The following is a 19,992-nucleotide window of genomic DNA, read 5'->3' as shown; positions in this document are numbered from 1 at the left end:
CCTGGTCTATTAGAAGGAAGTGGACTGGGGGATAGAGCATGAAGTATTATACCCTGGTCTATTAGAAGGAAGGGGACTGGGGGGGTTAGAGTGTGAAGTATTATACCCCTGGTCTATGAAAAGGAATGGGACAGGGGATAGAGCATAATAATATAATATGCCATTTAGCAGACACTTTTATCCAAAGCGACTTACAGTCATGTGTGCATACATTTTTACGTATGGGTGGTCCCGGGGATGGAACCCACTACCATGGCGTTGCAAGCACCATGCTCTACCAATTGAGCTACAGAGGACCACAGCATGGAGTATTATACCCCTGGTCTCTTGGAAGGAAGTGGACTGTGGGATAGAGCATGAAGTATTATACCCCTGGTCTCTTGGAAGGAAGGGGACTGGGGGATAGAGCATGAAGTATTATACCCCTGGTTTATTAGAAGGGGACTGGTGGGATAGAGCATGAAGTACTATACCCCTGGTCTATTAGAAGGAAGGGGACTGGGTGGATAGAGCATGAAGTATTATACCCCTGGTCAATTAGAAGGAAGGGTACTGGGGGATAGAGCATGAAGTATTATACCCCTGGTCTATTAGAAGGAAGGGGACTGGGGGATAGAGCATGAAGTATTATACCCCTGGTCTATTAGAAGGAAGGGGACTGGGGGATAGAGCATGAAGTATACCCCTGGTTTATTAGAAGGGGACTGGTGGGATAGAGCATGAAGTATTATACCCCTGGTCTATTAGAAGGAAGGGGACTGGGGGATAGAGCATGAAGTATTATACCCCTGGTCTATTAGAAGGAAGGGGACTGGGGGATAGAGCATGAAGTATACCCCTGGTCTATTAGAAGGGGACTGGGGGTCGAGCATGAAGTATTATACTCCTGGTCTATCAGAAGGAATGGGACTGGGGGATAGAGCATGAAGTACTATACCCTGGTCTATTAGAATGAAGGGGACTGGGGGATAGAGCATGAAGTATTATAGACCTGGTCTATTAGAAGGAAGGGGACAGGGGGATAGAGCATGAAGTATTATAGCCCTGGTCTATTAGAAGGAAGGGGACTGGGGTGATAGAGCATGAAGTATTATACCCCTGGTCTATTAGAAGGGGACTGGGGGGTTAGAGTGTGAAGTATTATACCCCTGGTATATTAGAAGGAAGGGGACTGGGGGATAGAGCATGAAGTATTATACCCTGGTCTATTAGAAGGGGACTGGGTGTCGAGCATGAAGTATTATACTCCTGGTCTATCAGAAGGAATGGGACTGGGGGATAGAGCATGAAGTACTATACCCTGGTCTATTAAAAGGAACGGGACTGGGGGATAGAGCATGAAGTATTATAGCCCTGGTCTATTAGAAGGAAGGGGACAGGGGGATAGAGCATGAAGTATTATAGCCCTGGTCTATTAGAAGGAAGGGGACTGGGGGGATAGAGCATGAAGTATTATACCCCTGGTCTATTAGAAGGGGACTGGGGGGTTAGAGTGTGAAGTATTATACCCCTGGTCTATTAGAAGGAAGGGGACTGGGGGATAGAGCATGAAGTATTATACCCTGGTCTATTAGAAGGGGACTGGGAGGATAGAGCATGAAGTATTATACCCTGGTCTCTTGGAAGGAAGGTGACTGGGGGATAGAGCATGAACTCTTTATACCCTGGTCTATTAGAAGGGGACTGGGGGATAGAGCATGAAGTATTACACCCCTGGTCTATTAGAAGGGGACTGGGGGATAGAGCATGAAGTATTACACCCCTGGTCTATTAGAAGGGGACTGGGGGATAGAGCATGAAGTATTACACCCCTGGTCTATTAGAAGGGGACTGGGGGATAGAGCATGAAGTATTATAGCCCTGGTCTATTAGAAGGAAGGGGACTGGGGAATAGAGCATGAAGTATCATACCCTGGTCTATTAGAAGGGGACTGGGGGATAGAGCATGAAGTATTATACCCTGGTCTCTTGGAAGGAAGGGGACTGGGGGATAGAGCATGAAGTATTATAGCCCTGGTCTATTAGAAGGGGACTGGGGGATAGAGCATGAAGTATTATAGCCCTGGTCTATTAGAAGGAAGGGGACTGGGGGGATAGAGCATGAAGTATTACACCCCTGGTCTATTAGAAGGAAGGGGACTGGGGAATAGAGCATGAAGTATTATAGCCCTGGTCTATTAGAAGGAAGGGGACTGGGGGATAGAGCATGACGTATTATAGCCCTGGTCTATTAGAAGGAAGGGGACTGGGGGATAGAGCATGAAGTATTATACCCCTGGTCTCTTGGAAGGAACGGGACTGGGGGAGAGTATGAAGTATTATACCCCTGGTCTCTTGGAAGGAAGGGGACTGGGGGATAGAGCATGAAGTATTATACCCCTGGTCTCTTGGAAGGAAGGGGACTGGGGGATAGACCATGAAGTATTATACCCCTGGTTTATTAGAAGGGGACTGGGGGGATAGAGCATGAAGTATTATACCCCTGGTCTATTAGAAGGGGACTGGGGGGTTAGAGCATGAAGTATTATACCCCTGGTCTATTAGAAGGAAGGGGACTGGGGGATAGAGCATGAAGTATTATACTCTTGTCTATTAGAAGGAATTGGACTGGGGGATAGAACATGAATTATTATACCCCTGGTCTATTAGATGGGGACTGGGGGTCGAGCATGAAGTATTATACTCCTGGTCTATCAGAAGGAATGGGACTGGGGGATAGAGCATGAAGTATTATACCCTGGTCTATTAGAAGGAAGGGGACTGGGGGATAGAGCATGAAGTATTATACCCCTGGTCTATTAGAAGGGGACTGGGGGGTTAGAGTGTGAAGTATTATACCCCTGGTCTATTAGAAGGAAGTGGACTGGGGGATAGAGCATGAAGTATTATACCCTGGTCTATTAGAAGGAAGTGGACTGGGGGATAGAGCATGAAGTATTATACCCTGGTCTATTAGAAGGAAGGGGACTGGGGGGTTAGAGTGTGAAGTATTATACCCCTGGTCTATGAAAAGGAATGGGACAGGGGGATAGAGCATAATAATATAATATGCCATTTAGCAGACACTTTTATCCAAAGCGACTTACAGTCATGTGTGCATACATTTTTACGTATGGGTGGTCCCGGGGATGGAACCCACTACCATGGTGTTGCAAGCACCATGCTCTACCAATTGAGCTACAGAGGACCACAGCATGGAGTATTATACCCCTGGTCTCTTGGAAGGAAGTGGACTGTGGGATAGAGCATGAAGTATTATACCCCTGGTCTCTTGGAAGGAAGGGGACTGGGGGTTAGAGCATGAAGTATTATACCCCTGGTTTATTAGAAGGGGACTGGTGGGATAGAGCATGAAGTACTATACCCCTGGTCTATTAGAAGGAAGGGGACTGGGTGGATAGAGCATGAAGTATTATACCCCTGGTCAATTAGAAGGAAGGGTACTGGGGGATAGAGCATGAAGTATTATACCCCTGGTCTATTAGAAGGAATGGGACTGGGGGATAGAGCATGAAGTATTATACCCTGGTCTATTAAAAGGAAGGGGACTGGGGGGATAGAGCATGAAGTATTATAGCCCTGGTCTATTAGAAGGAAGGGGACTGGGGGATAGAACATGAAGTATTATACCCCTGGTCTATTAGAAGGAAGGGGACTGGGGGGATAGAGCATGAAGTATTATAGCCCTGGTCTATTAGAAGGAAGGGGACTGGGGGATAGAGCATGAAGTATTATACCCCTGGTCTATTAGAAGGGGACTGGGGGGATAGAGTGTGAAGTATTATACCCCTGGTCTATTAGAAGTAAGTGGACTGGGGGATAGAGCATGAAGTATTATACCCTGGTCTATTAGAAGGAAGGGGACTGGGGGGTTAGAGTGTGAAGTATTATACCCCTGGTCTATGAAAAGGAATGGGACAGGGGGATAGAGCATAATAATATAATATGCCATTTAGCAGACACTTTTATCCAAAGCGACTTACAGTCATGTGTGCATACATTTTTACGTATGGGTGGTCCCGGGGATCGAACCCACTACCCTGGCGTTGCAAGCACCATGCTCTACCAATTGAGCTACAGAGGACCACAGCATGGAGTATTATACCCCTGGTCTCTTGGAAGGAAGTGGACTGTGGGATAGAGCATGAAGTATTATACCCCTGGTCTCTTGGAAGGAAGGGGACTGGGGGATAGAGCATGAAGTATTACACCCCTGGTATATTAGAAGGGGACTGGGGGTTAGAGTGTGAAGTATTATACCCTGGTCTATTAGAAGGAAGGGGGACTGGGGGGATAGAGCATGAAGTATTATACCCCTGGTCTATTAGAAGGAAGGGGACTGGGGGATAGAGCATGAAGTATTATACCCCTGGTCTATTAGAAGGAAGGGGACTGGGGGATAGAGCATGAAGTATTATACCCCTGGTCTATTAGAAGGAAGGGGACTGGGGGGATAGAGCATGAAGTATTATAGCCCTGGTCTATTAGAAGGAAGGGGACTGGGGGATAGAGCATTAAGTATTATACCCCTGGTCTATTAGAAGGGGACTGGGAGATAGAGCATAAAGTATTATACCCCTGGTCTATTAGAAGGAAGGGGACTGGGGGGATAGAGCATGAAGTATTATACCCTGGTCTATTAGAAGGAAGGGTACTGGGGGATAGAGCATGAAGTATTATACCCCTGGTCTCTTGGAAGGAAGGGGACTGGGGGGATAGAGCATGCAGTATTTTACCCCTGGTCTATTAGAAGGGGGGGATAGAGCATGAAGTATTATACCCTGGTCTATTAGAAGGGGGATAGAGCATGAAGTATTATACCCTGGTCTATTAGAAGGAAGGGGACTGGGGGGATAGAGCATGAAATATTATACCCTGGTCTATTAGAAGGAAGGGGACTGGGGGATAGAGCATGAAGTATTATAGCCCTGGTCTATTAGAAGGAAGGGGACTGGGGGATAGAGCATGAAGTATTATACCCTGGTCTATTAGAAGGGGGATAGAGCATGAAGTATTATACCCTGGTCTATTAGAAGGAAGGGGACTGGGGGGATAGAGCATGAAGTATTATACCCTGGTCTATTAGAAGGAAGGGGACTGGGGGATAGAGCATGAAGTATTATACCCTGGTCTATTAGAAGGGGACTGGGGGATAGAGCATTAAGTATTATACCCCTGGTCTATTAGAAGGGGACTGGGGGGTTAGAGCATGAAGTATTATAGCCCTGGTCTATTAGAAGGAAGGGGACTGGGGGATAGAGCATGAAGTATTATACCCCTGGTCTATTAGAAGGGGACTGGGGGATAGAGCATGAAGTATTATACCCTGGTCTATTAGAAGGAAGGGGACTGGGGGTCGAGCATGAAGTATTATACCCTCGTCTATTAGAAGGAAGGGGACTGTGGGGATAGAGCATGAAGTATTATACCCCTGGTCTATTAGAAGGAAGGGGACTGGGGGATAGAGCATGAAGTATTATACCCTGGTCTATTAGAAGGAAGGGGACTGGGGGATAGAGCATGAAGTATTATAGCCCTGGTCTATTAGAAGGAAGGGGACTGGGGGATAGAGCATGAAGTATTATACCCTGGTCTATTAGAAGGGGACTGGGGGATAGAGCATGAAGTATTATACCCTGGTCTCTTGGAAGGAAGGGGACTGGGGGATAGAGCATGAAGTATTATAGCCCTGGTCTATTAGCAGGGGACTGGGGGATAGAGCATGAAGTATTATACCCTGGTCTATTAGAAGGGGACTGGGGGATAGAGCATGAAGTATTATACCCTGGTCTCTTGGAAGGAAGGGGACTGGGGGATAGAGCATGAAGTATTATACCCTGGTCTATTAGAAGGAAGGGGACTGGGGGATAGAGCATTAAGTATTACACCCCTGGTCTATTAGAAGGGGACTGGGGGATAGAGCATGAAGTATTACACCCCTGGTCTAGTAGAAGGGGACTGGGGGATAGAGCATGAAGTATTATAGCCCTGGTCTATTAGAAGGAAGGGGACTGGGAGGATAGAGCATGAAGTATTATACCCCTGGTCTATTAGAAGGAAGGGGACTGGGGGGATAGAGCATGAAGTATTATAGCCCTGGTCTATTAGAAGGGGACTTGGGGATAGAGCATGAAGTATTATACCCTGGTCTATTTGAAGGGGACTGGGGGATAGAGCATGAAGTATTATACCCCTGGTCTATTAGAAGGAAGGGGACTGGGGGATAGAGCATGAAGTATTACACCCCTGGTCTATTAGAAGGAAGGGGACTGGGGGATAGAGCATGCAGTATTATAGCCCTGGTCTATTAGAAGGAAGGGGACTGGGGGATAGAGCATGAAGTATTATACCCCTGGTCTCTTGGAAGGAAGGGGACTGGGGGATAGAGCATGAAGTATTATACCCCTGGTCTCTTGGAAGGAAGGGGACTGGGGGATAGAGCATGAAGTATTATACCCCTGGTCTCTTGGAAGGAAGGGGACTGGGGGATAGAGCATGAAGTATTATACCCCTGGTTTATTAGAAGGGGACTGGTGGGATAGAGCATGAAGAATTATACCCCTGGTCTATTAGAAGGAAGGGGACTGGGGGATAGAGCATGAAGTATTATACCCCTGGTCTATTAGAAGGAAGGGGACTGGGGGATAGAGCATGAAGTATACCCCTGGTCTATTAGAAGGGGACTGGGGGTCGAGCATGAAGTATTATACTCCTGGTCTATCAGAAGGAATGGGACTGGGGGATAGAGCATGAAGTATTATACCCTGGTCTATTAGAAGGAAGGGGACTGGGGGATAGAGCATGAAGTATTATACCCCTGGTCTATTAGAAGGGGACTGGGGGGTTAGAGTGTGAAGTATTATACCCCTGGTCTATTAGAAGGAAGTGGACTGGGGGATAGAGCATGAAGTATTATACCCTGGTCTATTAGAAGGAAGGGGACTGGGGGATAGAGCATGAAGTATTATACCCCTGGTCTATTAGAAGGAAGGGGACTGGGGGATAGAGCATGAAGTATTATAGCCCTGGTCTATTAGAAGGAAGGGGACTGGGGGATAGAGCATGAAGTATTATACCCCTGGTCTATTAGAAGGAAGGGGACTGGGGGGATAGAGCATGAAGTATTATAGCCCTGGTCTATTAGAAGGAAGGGGACTGGGGGATAGAGCATGACGTATTATACCCCTGGTCTATTAGAAGGGGACTGGGGGGTTAGAGTGTGAAGTATTATACCCCTGGTCTATTAGAAGGAAGGGGACTGGGGGATAGAGCATGAAGTATTATACCCCTGGTCTATTAGAAGGAAGGGGACTGGGGGATAGAGCATGAAGTATTATACTCTTGTCTATTAGAAGGAATGGTACTGGGGGATAGAGCATGAAGTATTATACCCCTGGTCTATTAGATGGGGACTGGGGGTCGAGCATGAAGTATTATACTCCTGGTCTATCAGAAGGAATGGGACTGGGGGATAGAGCATGAAGTATTATACCCTGGTCTATTAGAAGGAAGGGGACTGGGGTATAGAGCATGAAGTATTATACCCCTGGTCTATTAGAAGGGGACTGGGGCGTTAGAGTGTGAAGTATTATACCCCTGGTCTATTAGAAGGAAGTGGACTGGGGGATAGAGCATGAAGTATTATACCCTGGTCTATTAGAAGGAAGGGGACTGGGGGATAGAGCATGAAATATTATACCCCTGGTCTATTAGAAGGGAGGGGACTGGGGGATAGAGCATGAAGTATTATAGCCCTGGTCTATTAGAAGGAAGGGGACTGGGGGATAGAGCATGAAGTATTATACCCCTGGTCTATTAGAAGGAAGGGGACTGGGGGATAGAGCATGAAGTATTATAGCCCTGGTCTATTAGAAGGAAGGGGACTGGGGGATAGAGCATGAAGTATTATACCCCTGGTCTATTAGAAGGGGACTGGGGGGTTAGAGTGTGAAGTATTATACCCCTGGTCTATTAGAAGGAAGTGGACTGGGGGATAGAGCATGAAGTATTATACCCTGGTCTATTAGAAGGAAGGGGACTGGGGGGTTAGAGTGTGAAGTATTATAACCCTGGTCTATGAAAAGGAATGGGACAGGGGGATAGAGCATAATAATATAATATGCCATTTAGCAGACACTTTTATCCAAAGCGACTTACAGTCATGTGTGCATACATTTTTACGTATGGGTGGTCCCGGGGATCGAACCCACTACCCTGGCGTTGCAAGCACCATGCTCTACCAATTGAGCTACAGAGGACCACAGCATGGAGTATTATACCCCTGGTCTCTTGGAAGGAAGTGGACTGTGGGATAGAGCATGAAGTATTATACCCCTGGTCTCTTGGAAGGAAGGGGACTGGGGGATAGAGCATGAAGTATTATACCCCTGGTATATTAGAAGGGGACTGGGGGGTTAGAGTGTGAAGTATTATACCCCTGGTCTATTAGAAGGAAGGGGACTGGGGGGATAGAGCATGAAGTATTATACCCCTGGTCTATTAGAAGGAAGGGGACTGGGGGATAGAGCATGAAGTATTAAAGCCCTGGTCTTTTAGAAGGAAGGGGACTGGGGGATAGAGCATGAAGTATTATAGCCCTGGTCTATTAGAAGGAAGGGGACTGGGGTATAGAGCATGAAGTATTATACCCCTGGTCTATTAGAAGGAAGGGGACTGGGGGGATAGAGCATGAAGTATTATACCCTGGTCTATTAGAAGGAAGGGTACTGGGGGATAGAGCATGAAGTATTATACCCCTGGTCTATTAGAAGGGGGATAGAGCATGAAGTATTATACCCTGGTATATTAGAAGGAAGGGGACTGGGGGGATAGAGCATGAAGTATTATAGCCCTGGTCTATTAGAAGGAAAGGTACTGGGGGATAGAGCATGAAGTATTATACCCCTGGTCTCTTGGAAGGAAGTGGACTGGGGGGATAGAGCATGCAGTATTTTACCCCTGGTCTATTAGAAGGGGGGGATAGAGCATGAAGTATTATACCCTGGTCTATTAGAAGGGGGATAGAGCATGAAGTATTATACCCTGGTCTATTAGAAGGAAGGGGACTGGGGGGATAGAGCATGAAATATTATACCCTGGTCTATTAGAAGGAAGGGGACTGGGGGATAGAGCATGAAGTATTATAGCCCTGGTCTATTAGAAGGAAGGGGACTGGGGGATAGAGCATGAAGTATTATACCCTGGTCTATTAGAAGGGGGATAGAGCATGAAGTATTATACCCTGGTCTATTAGAAGGAAGGGGACTGGGGGGATAGAGCATGAAGTATTATACCCTGGTCTATTAGAAGGAAGGGGACTGGGGGATAGGGCATGAAGTATTATACCCTGGTCTATTAGAAGGGGACTGGGGGATAGAGCATGAAGTATTATACCCCTGGTCTATTAGAAGGGGACTGGGGGGTTAGAGCATGAAGTATTATAGCCCTGGTCTATTAGAAGGAAGGGGACTGGGGGATAGAGCATGAAGTATTATACCCCTGGTCTATTAGAAGGGGACTGGGGGATAGAGCATGAAGTATTATACCCTGGTCTATTAGAAGGAAGGGGACTGGGGGTCGAGCATGAAGTATTATACCCTGGTCTATTAGAAGGAAGGGGACTGTGGGGATAGAGCATGAAGTTTTCCTCTGTAGCTCAGCTGGTAGAGCATGGCGCTTGTAACGCCAAGGTAGTGGGTTCGATCCCCGGGACCACCCATACACAAAAAAAAAAATGTATGCACGCATGACTGTAAGTCGCTTTGGATAAAAGCGTCTGCTAAATGGCATATTATTATTATTATTATAAGTATTATACCCCTGGTCTATTAGAAGGAAGGGGACTGGGGGATAGAGCATGAAGTATTATACCCTGGTCTATTAGAAGGAAGGGGACTGGGGGTCGAGCATGAAGTATTATACCCTGGTCTATTAGAAGGAAGGGGACTGAGGGTCGAGCATGAAGTATTATACCCTGGTCTATTAGAAGGAAGGGGATTGGAGGATAGAGTGTGATCAATTATACAAACAAAATGATTGAACTCTGACCCTATTAGGGTTTAACGTCTCCTCCAATCTCCTATTTTCTTCATCCGTTTACAGATTAGGATCATAGAAATGACATTGTGTGCGTCCCAAATAGCACTATATCCCCTATATAGTGAAATACTTTTGACCAGGGACACGTCCAAGGCCTCTAGACAGAAAGTCCCCCTGGAGACCTTGAGCGTAGGTCGCCTCTCTTCCTCTCCTCTCCTCTGCTCTCCTTTCTGCTGAGGCAGCTAAACTCAAAGAAGCCCATTTGTATTCAGTCAGGGCTGTGTTTAAACCGTACTGTAGCTGCATTGCATTAAAGGGGTAGTTTGGGATTTCGACAATAAAACCCTTTATCTACTTCCCCATGAGTCATATGAACTGGTGGATACCATATGCATGTATCTGCGTCATTGCCAAAAATCCCAAACCTATCCCTTTAAGCTACTGTCTCTTTCTGTAACTCTAGCTGTGAGAAAGACCTGTCACATTGCTGTGCAAATGAGATGCAGTTATTGAGGGAACATTTTGGAAATCGCAGATTCAACTAAATCCCAAGAAAGTTCAGACGGAAAAAGAACAAGAAAATCCGGAGATTTTCTAAGTGGAGGCATTTTGGGCCATTTCCTTTACACATACTAGCCATATAATATGTAAGCCAGTAATTATTCTGTAATTCAAAGCAATACAGTAATCACTGTGATAAATGTGAGATGATAACTGTAAAGTACTTACATGGATCCGATTTGGAGAATGTGTCTCTGTCTAATAGATCCCTGAAATAAAAGAGATGAATGTGATTTAATATTCATGAAGCAGGCTCAGGGAGTGAGGTCAGAAGAGTTCATAATGAGGTCATAAGAGGAAATAACAGGTCATAAGGAGGTCATAAAAGTTCATAATGAGGTCATAAGAGTTCATAAGGAGGTCATAAGAGTTCATAATGAGGTAATAAGAGTTCATAAGTAGGTCATAAGAGTTCATAAGGAGGTCATAAGAGTTCAAAAGGAGTTCATAAGAGAGCTCACAGCCACCAAGATATATAGATTCAAGACGTTTGTACTGTTTGTACTGTGTGCTGTTTTGGCTGTGTATGTACTGAAATAACATATTTATCCCAGTAGACTTTTCTTATGCCAATAATCCCACTCAACTCAACTCAAACACATATAACGACTTTTAAGATGTTTAGTGTATAGCCTAGATTACAATGTCCTCTCTTTAAAACACATTCCATTACTCTGCTTCATCAAAATGTCTCCATATAGTCCTCCATATTGTAACATTATTACATGGTTATTTACAGTCAGATGGTGCACACCATCCATTAAACCACTATATCCCAGTGCCCTTGTGTTTTCACTGCCAACGTCCAGTCCTGTAAGTTAACAAACACTAAATCTCCAGCTAGCTCCAAGGACACTGAGGACACCGCATGGAGGCAGAAGAGCCAATTGAAAACCTTAGGGGAAAACAGACAGTTCTGAGAAATCAGAGAGCAGAGTGTGATGGAGATTGCAGTAGGTTGCAGTTCTAAGGAAGATTGTGTGCCCGGTCCTAGTTTGTTCCCCTCAGTGATAATGGGGCTGGCAGCCAGCACTGCAGAGTGTTGTGCCACCTTTTGTTGCCCTGGTGAATCTGGAGTCTGGGCCCCAGGAAACCAGGCGGGAGAAGGCAGGATGAGCAACCGTAGCATGCCACAGCACACAGCCACAATAGGAGTCACACCAGAAGAACCACAGTCATTACTGTCCAACTAAAGCCATCAACACAGCCAGTCCACATACTGTATGCTATTTAGAATTATGCCAATAAAAGGCTTTTTAGCCCTCCCTCTCTTAACAGCTTCCATCCTGCTAGAGAGGACACGGACAGGAAGTGATCATTACTTTTTCATAACAGATGTCCCCAGTTATGGAAATATACTTTATTCTTTCGAATTCTGTGGCATTAAAAGTCGTATTCTTTTTCTAAATCCATGTGAACTCACATAACACTTCTCCAATTTCGGAGACTGGTCGAGTCCCAAATGATACCCTATTCCCTATTTAGCTCACTACTTTTGACCAGGGCCCATAGGGTAGTGCACTAGATAGGGGATACAGCAGGGTGCCATTTGGGACACAAAAGCTGTCTCAATATTTGCTACCGCATCAGACCTGCCTTTGATTTCCTGTTGCAGAATATTACAGTCAATAAATAACTTACAAGCAGCACAATGCAACAATACCCATCCCATTCCTACATCTCTACATCCCTGCAGGGGGGGGGGGTTCAATGAATAAATAGAAGACCCTCTGATTCAGTGCAGGCAACAAGTCATTATTCATGAACAATTTATTCAATGGCAGTTTAATACAAAGTCATCCATTACTCGGATGTAAGGGGAAGTGTGTGTGTGTGTGTGTGTGTATGTGTATGTGTGTGTGTGTGTGTGTGTGTGTGTGTGTGTGTGTGTGTGTGTGTGTGTGTGTGATGCCATTATCATTGTTTATTGTGGGTTATTGTCACCAGTTACCCTGCAGCTGACATGACTACAGTTAGAACGTTGTCATTGTAATTATCATTAGAGAAAACAAAGCCATCCCTGTCAAACACACACGCACACACGCACGCACACAACACACACACACACACACACACACACACACATACCTCGTCTCATCCACCTGGCTCCGCTCTGTTCTGTCTTCCATTAAGCTAAACCAATTAGCTTGTTCGTCACCTTTTCCTTGTCTGTCTAAATGGAATGTTCGGAACCTTAGAGCAGAGCTATATAATCACATTTCCTCCTGTACAGCATTGTAGCAATGTGCAAATAGTTGAATTATGAAAGGGAAAATAAATAAACAGATAAATATAGGTTGTATTTACAATGGTGTTTGTGCTCCACTGGTTGCATTTTTCTTGTGGCAACAGGTCACAAATCTTGCTGCTGTGATGGCACACTGTGGTATTTCACCTAATACAGTGCCTTCGGAAAGTATTCAGACCCCTTAAATTTTCCCACATTTTGTTTACGTTACAGCCTTATTTTAAAATGGATAAAAAAAATTTTTTTAAAGACATCTACAGAATACCCCATAATGATGAAGCGAAAACCGGTTTTTAGAATTGTTTGCAAATGTATAAAAAATAAAAAAAACAGAAATACCTTATTTACAGAAGTATTAAGACCCTTTGCTATGAGACTCGAAATTGAGCTCAGGTGCATCCTGTTTCCATTGATCATCCTTGAGATGTTTCTACAACTTCATTGGAGTCCAACTGTGGTAAAATCTATTGACTAGACATGATTTGGAAAGGCACACACCTGTCTATATAAGGTCCCACAGTTGACAGTGCATGTCAGAGCAAAAACCAAGCCATGAGGTCCGTAGAGCTCCGAGACAGGATCGTGTCGAGGCACAGATCTGGGGAAGGGTACCAAAAAATTTCTGCAGCGTTGAAGGTCCCCAAGAACACAGTGGCCTCCATCATTCATAAATGGAAGAAGTTTGGAACCACCAAGACTCTTCCTAGAGCTGGCCATCCGGCCAAACTGAGCCATCGGGGGAGAAGGGCCTTGGTCAGGGAGGTGACCAAGAACCCGATGGTCACTCTGACAGAGCTCTAGAGTTCCTCTGTGGAGATGGGAGAAGCTTCCAGAAGGACAACCAGCATTCCACCAATCAGGCCTTTATGGTAGAGTGGCCAGACGGAAGCCACTCCTCAGTAAAAGGCACATCACAGCCCGCTTGGAGTTTACTAAAAGGCACCTAAAGACTCTCAGACCATGATAAACAAGATTCTCTGGTCTGATGAAACCCAGATTGAACTCTTTGGCCTGAATGGCAAGTGTCACATCTGCAGGAAACCTGGCACCATCCCTACGGTGAAACATGGTGGTGGCAGCATCATGCTGTGGGAATGTTTTTCAGCGGCAAGGCCTGGGAGACGGAGCAAAGTACAGAGAGATCCTTGATGAAAACCTGCTCCAGAGCGCTCAGACTGGGGCGAAGGTTCACCTTCCAACAGGATAACAAGCCTAAGCACACAGCAAAGACAATGCAGGAGTGGCTTCGGGACAAGTCTCTGAATGTCCTTGAGGGGCCCAGCCAGAGCTCGGACTTGAACCAGATCGAACATCTCTGGAGAGACCTGAAAATAGCTATGCAGCGACCCTCCCCATCCAACCTGACAGAGCTTGAGAGGATCTGCAGAGAGGAATGGGAGAAACTCCCCAAATACAGGTGAGCCAAGCTTGTAGTGTCATACCCAAGAAGACTCGATGCTGTAATCGCTGCCAAAGGTTCTTCAACAAAGTACTGAGTAAATGGTCTGAACACTTATCTAAATGTGATATTTGCGTTTTTTATTTTTAATAAATTAGCAGAATCTTTTTTTTTTTACTGTTTTTGCTTTGTCATTATGGGGTATTGTGTGTAGATTTTTTGTTTGTTTTTTTATAAAAAAAATTATAAGGTTGTAATGTAACATAATTTGGAAAAAGTCAAGGGGTCTGAATACTTTCCAAATGCACTGTAGATATGAAAGTTTATCAAGATTGGATTTGTTTTCAAATTCATTGTGGGTCTGTGTAATCTGAGAGAAATATGTGTTTCTAATATGGTCATACATTTGGCAGAAGATTAGGAAGTGCAGCTCGGTTTCTACCTTATTTTGTGGGCAGTGTGCACATAGCCTGTTTTGTCTTGAGAGCCAGGTCTGCTTACAGAGGCCTCTTTCAATAGCAAGGCCATGCTCACTGAGTCTGTACATAGTCAAATCTTTCCTTAATTTTGGGTCAGTCACAGTGGTCAGGTATTCTGCTACTGTGTACTCTCTGTTTCGGGCCAAATAACATTTCACAACATTTTTGTTGTTGATTCTTTCCAATGTTTCAAGTAATTATCTTTTTGTTTTCTCATGATTTGGTTGGGTCTAATTGTGTTGCTGTCCTGGGGCTCTGTGGGGTCTGTTTGTGTTTGTGAACAGAGTCTCCGTACCAGCTGGCTGAGGGGACTTTCTCCAGGTTCACTTCTCTGTAGGTGATGGCTTTGTTATGGAATGTTTGAGAATCGCTTCTTTTTATGTGGTTGTAGAACTTAACTGACCTTTAATGAATTGTGATAATTAGTGGGAATCATCTTAATTCTGCTTTGCATGCATTATTTGATGTTTTACGTTGTACACAGATAATTATTGGTTGGTGAGTGGCCCCTAGACCTCACAACCATGGAGGTCAAAGGGTTATATAACTGATTAAAGTATTTTTAGCCAGATCCTAATTGGAAAACGTTCCTTTTGATGGCGTAGAAGGCCCTTCTTGCCTTGTCTCTTAGATCGTTCACATCCTTGTGGAAGTTACCTGGGGTGTTGACGTTTAGGCCGAGGTAGGTATAATTCTTTGTGTGCTCTAGGGCAACAGCGTCTAGATAACATTTGTATTTGTTGTCCTGGCAACTGGACCTATTTTGGAACAACATTATTTTTGTCTTACTGAGATTTACTGTCAGGGCCCAGGTCTGACAGAATCTGTGCAGAAGATCTAGGTGCTGCTGTAGGCTGTCCTTGGTTGGGGACAGAAGAACCAGATAATTTGCAAACAGTAAACATTTGACTTCAGATTCTAGTAGGGTGAGGCCAGATGCTGCAGACTGTTCTAGTGCCCTTGCCAATTCCCTAATATACATGTTGAAGAGGGTGGGGCTCAAGCTGCATCCCTGTCTCACCCCACAGCCCTGAGGAAACAAATTGGTGTGTTTTTTGCCCATTTTTCATCTCACACTTGTTTGTGTACATGGATTTTATAATGTCAAATGTTTTCCCCCTAACACTGCTTTCCATCAATTTACTGTATATAGCAGACCCTCGTGCGAAATTGAGTCAAAAGCTTGCTGCCAAGAGATGAGCTGTAGTTGTACCTACCGTAGGAGTCCCCTCAAAGCCTACCATTGACTATGTACAGACCCAGCATGCGACAGAGCTGCAGGAGCTGCAGGAGTTATGACCCGTTATCATTACTTGTTTTTTCATAGTTGTGCCTCTCTCCCTCCCTCCCTCTCTCTCCCTCTCTCTCTCTCTCCCTCCCTCCCTCCCTCCCTCCCTCCCTCTCTCTCTCTCTCTCTCTCTCTCTCTCTCTCTCTCTCTCTCTCTCTCTCTCTCTCTCTCTCTCTCTCTCTCTCTCTCTCTCTCTCTCTCTCTCTCTCTCTCTCTCATCTTAGGTGAATGCCATACATCATAGGTAGGCTACAATATGATTTCTGATCATATATGAATATAATACTGCCATAACATCAATGTTCAAAGTATTCCTCTTTATCACTTTACCTCAATCAAACACACCAAGTTCATTATGTTGCATTAGACACATTGAATAAAGCCGGCTAATGTAATTATTGAAACATTCATTATTCTATGTTACGATGAGCAGGAGAACTGTCTGTTTGGTATTGATATCTGATACCACATGATCAAAACAAGTGTAGGAAACGACTGTTAAATAACCTGCCAGGGAAATCTGAAGAGCGTCTGATTAAATCAATAAAGTATATTCTTTGCCTAATCACCTCTAACGCTGTTACGTATATTTATTGATCCCTGAGTGAATCCAATCTGTGTCATTGGATATGCGTGGTTTATTTGATTAATATGGAATGCAGTGATAGGACGTGATCAAATTTCTATTACAGTTACAGTACATAGACCCCCTTGAGATTTCTCTACGGGACGTCTTCTGCAGCATATCAAATGTGTTAGAGAAATGCTCTCTCAGACTACCGGCAGTTTTTCTGCCGGAATCACTGAATCACTGGACCTTTAACTCCGGATTCATCGCTACCAGATAGCTGCAACAAAATGGACGTTGTGGTTTGGCTAATCATCCTGAGCTAGGCCCATCTCCCGGCTATCTACCTCTCTGTCAACCGGACGGGACCACCTAGTGTTGACACGGAGCCCCGCCGATCCTACACGACTGGTCTGCCGACGAAATCGTCTGATGTGGTTACAACAGGCTTCCCGTTACGACGTCGACCACGAAGATTCCATCTGCTAGCCCCGGCCCGCTAGCACACGCTAGCCGTGGCCTCTTGCTCGCTAGTGCTTTAGCAGCCCCCGAACTACCCTATTGCTGTTCACCGGACATTATGATAACTCAGCTATACAGCTGATGCCTGCTGGACTGTTCCTTTTTACGGTACTGTATCCTGTTTATGTTTAGCCTCAGCCCAAACTGTGTCGTCATTACCAGCTGTTGTCTTAGCTCTCTCAAATTACACCTGTGATTGCTTTATGCCTCTCTCCCATGTCAATATGGTTAGCTTATTGTTGTTTTGGTTATTTCTAATTGTACTATTTCACTGTAGGTCCCCCAGCCCAGCTAAACCTGCCTTAGATAGCTCCTTTGTCCCAACCCCCATACACGCGGAGACCGACTCAATTGGTGCCTCCAGTGATGCTATCTCTTTCATTGTTACCCAACGCTTAGGTTTACCTCCACTTTACTCATATCCATCCATATCCTTGTCTGTACATAATGCCCTGAATCTTTTCTACAACGCCCGGAAATCTGCCCCCTTTATTCTATGTACCCAACGCACTAGAAGACCAGTTCTTAAAGCCTTTAGCCGTATCCTTATTCTAGTCCTCCTCTGTTCCTCTGGTGATGTAGAGGCTAACCCAGGCCCTGCAGCCCTCAGTATCACTCCTACTCCCCAGGCGCTATTATTTGTTGACTTCTGTAATCGCAAAAGCCTTGGTTTCTTGCATGTTAATATCAGAAGTCTACTTCCTAAGTTTGAGTTATTCACTGCGTTAGCACACTTCGCCAACCCTGATGTTCTAGCAGTGTCTGAATCCTGGCTTAGGAAGGCCACCAAAAATTCTGAAATTTCCATCCCCAACTATAACATTTTCCATCTAGATAGAACTGCCAAAGCGGGTGGAGTTGCAATCTACTGTAGAGATAGCCTGCAGAGCTCTATCATACTATCCAGGTCTGTGCCCAAACAGTTTGAGCTTCTACTTCTAAAAATCCACCTTTCCAGAAATAAGAATCTCACTGTTGCCGCTTGCTACAGACCCCCCTCAGTCCCCAGCTGTGCCCTGGACACCATATGTGAATTGATTGCCCCCCATTTATCCGCAGAGTTCATACTGCTTGGTGACCTAAATTGGGATATGCTTAACACCCCGGCCATCCTACAATCCAAAATAGATGCCCTCAATCTCACACAAATTATCAACGAACCTACCAGGTACAACCCTAAATCCGTAAACATGGGTACCTTCATAGATATCATCCTGACTAACTTACCCTCTAAATACACCTCTGCTGTCTTCAACCAGGATCTCAGCGATCACTGCCTTATTGCCTGCGTCCGTAACGGGTCCGCGGTCAAACGACCACCCCTCATCACTGTCAAGCGCTCCCTAAAACACTTTAGTGAGCAGGCCTTACTAATTGACCTGGCCCAGGTATCCTGGATGGATATATATCTCATTCTGTCAGTAGAGGATGCCTGGTTGTTCTTTAAAAGTGCTTTCCTCTCCATCTTAAATAAACATGCCCCATTCAAAAAATACAGAACTAAGAACAGATATAGCCCCTGGTTCTCCTCAGACTTGACTGCCCTTGACCAGCACAAAAACACCCTGTGGCGTACTGCATTAGCATCAAATAGCCCCCGCGATATGCAACTTTTCAGGGAAGTTAGGAACCAATATACACAAGCAGTCAGGAAAGCAAAGGCTAACTTTTTCAAACAGAAATTTGCATCCTGTAGCACTAACTCCAAAAAGTTTTGGGACACTGTAAAGTCCATGGAGAATAAGAGCACTTCCTCCCAGCTGACCACTGCACTGAGGCTATGAAACACTATCACCACCGATAAATCTACAATAATCGAGAATTTCAACAAGCATTTTGCTACGGCTGGCCATGCTTTCCACCTGGCTACCACTACCCCGGCCACCAACTCTGCACCCTCCGCTGCAACTTGCCCTTGCCCCCCCCCCCCCGCTTCTCCTTCACACAAATTCAGACAGCTGATGTTCTGAAAGAGCTGCAAAATCTGGACCCCTACAAATCAGCTGGGCTAGACAATCTGGACCCTTTCTTTCTAAAACTAGCCGCCGAAATTGTCGCAACCCCTATTACTAGCCTGTTCAACCTCTCTTTCGTAACGTCTGAGATCCCCATAGATTGGAAAGCTGCCGCGGTCATCCCCCTCTTCAAAGGGGGTGACACTCTAGATCCAAACTGTTACAGACCTATATCCATCCTGCCCTGCCTTTCGAAAGTATTTGAAAGCCAAGTTAACAAACAGATCACCGACCATTTCGAATCCCACCGTACCTTCTCCGCTATTTAATCCGGTTTCCTGGCTGGTCATGGGTGCACTTCAGCCACGCTCAAGGTCCTAAACGATATTATAACCGCGATCGATAATAGACAGTACTGTGCAGCCGTCTTAATCGACCTGGCCAAGGCTTTCGACTCTGTCAACCACCGCATTCTTATTGGCAGACTAAATAGCCTTGGTTTCTCAAATGACTGCCTCGCCTGGTTCACCAACTACTTCTCAGATAGAGTTCAATGTGTCAAATTGGAGGGCCTGTTTTTTGGACCTATGGCAGTCTCAATGGGGATGCCACAGGGTTCAATTCTTGGGCCGACTCTTTTCTCTGTGTAAATCAATGATGTCGCTCTTGCTGCTGGTGACTCTCAGATCCACCTCTACGCAGACAACACCATTTTGTATACATCTGGCCCTTCATTGGACACTGTGTTAACAAACCTCCAAACGAGCTTCAATGCCATACAACACTCCTTCAGTAGCTTCCAACTGCTCTTAAACACTAGTAAAACTAAATGCATGCTCTTCAATCGAACGCTGCTGGCACCCGCCCACCCGACTAGAATCACTACTCTCGACGGGTCTGACCTAGAGTATGTGGACAACTACAAATACCTAG

The 19,992-nt window shown here is 45.3% G+C and overlaps 1 protein-coding gene across 2 annotated transcripts in view; it reads right to left on the bottom strand.

Moving 5' to 3' along the window:
* LOC121546109 (copine-5-like) overlaps positions 1–19,992 on the bottom strand; it is a 189,608-nt gene that overhangs the window by 152,241 nt on the left and 17,375 nt on the right. For both annotated transcript variants that reach the window (XM_041857133.2, XM_041857134.2), the window contains exon 2: positions 10,768–10,808. In XM_041857133.2, coding sequence (XP_041713067.1) covers positions 10,768–10,808 — 41 coding nt within the window. The remainder of the gene's footprint in view (positions 1–10,767; positions 10,809–19,992) is intronic.

Source organism: Coregonus clupeaformis, chromosome 30 (genome assembly GCF_020615455.1).
Source record: "Coregonus clupeaformis isolate EN_2021a chromosome 30, ASM2061545v1, whole genome shotgun sequence".
Lineage (NCBI taxonomy): Eukaryota > Metazoa > Chordata > Actinopteri > Salmoniformes > Salmonidae > Coregonus > Coregonus clupeaformis.
The sequence above is the reverse complement of the archived record's forward strand: the minus strand, read 5'-3'. Positions and strand labels throughout refer to the sequence as shown.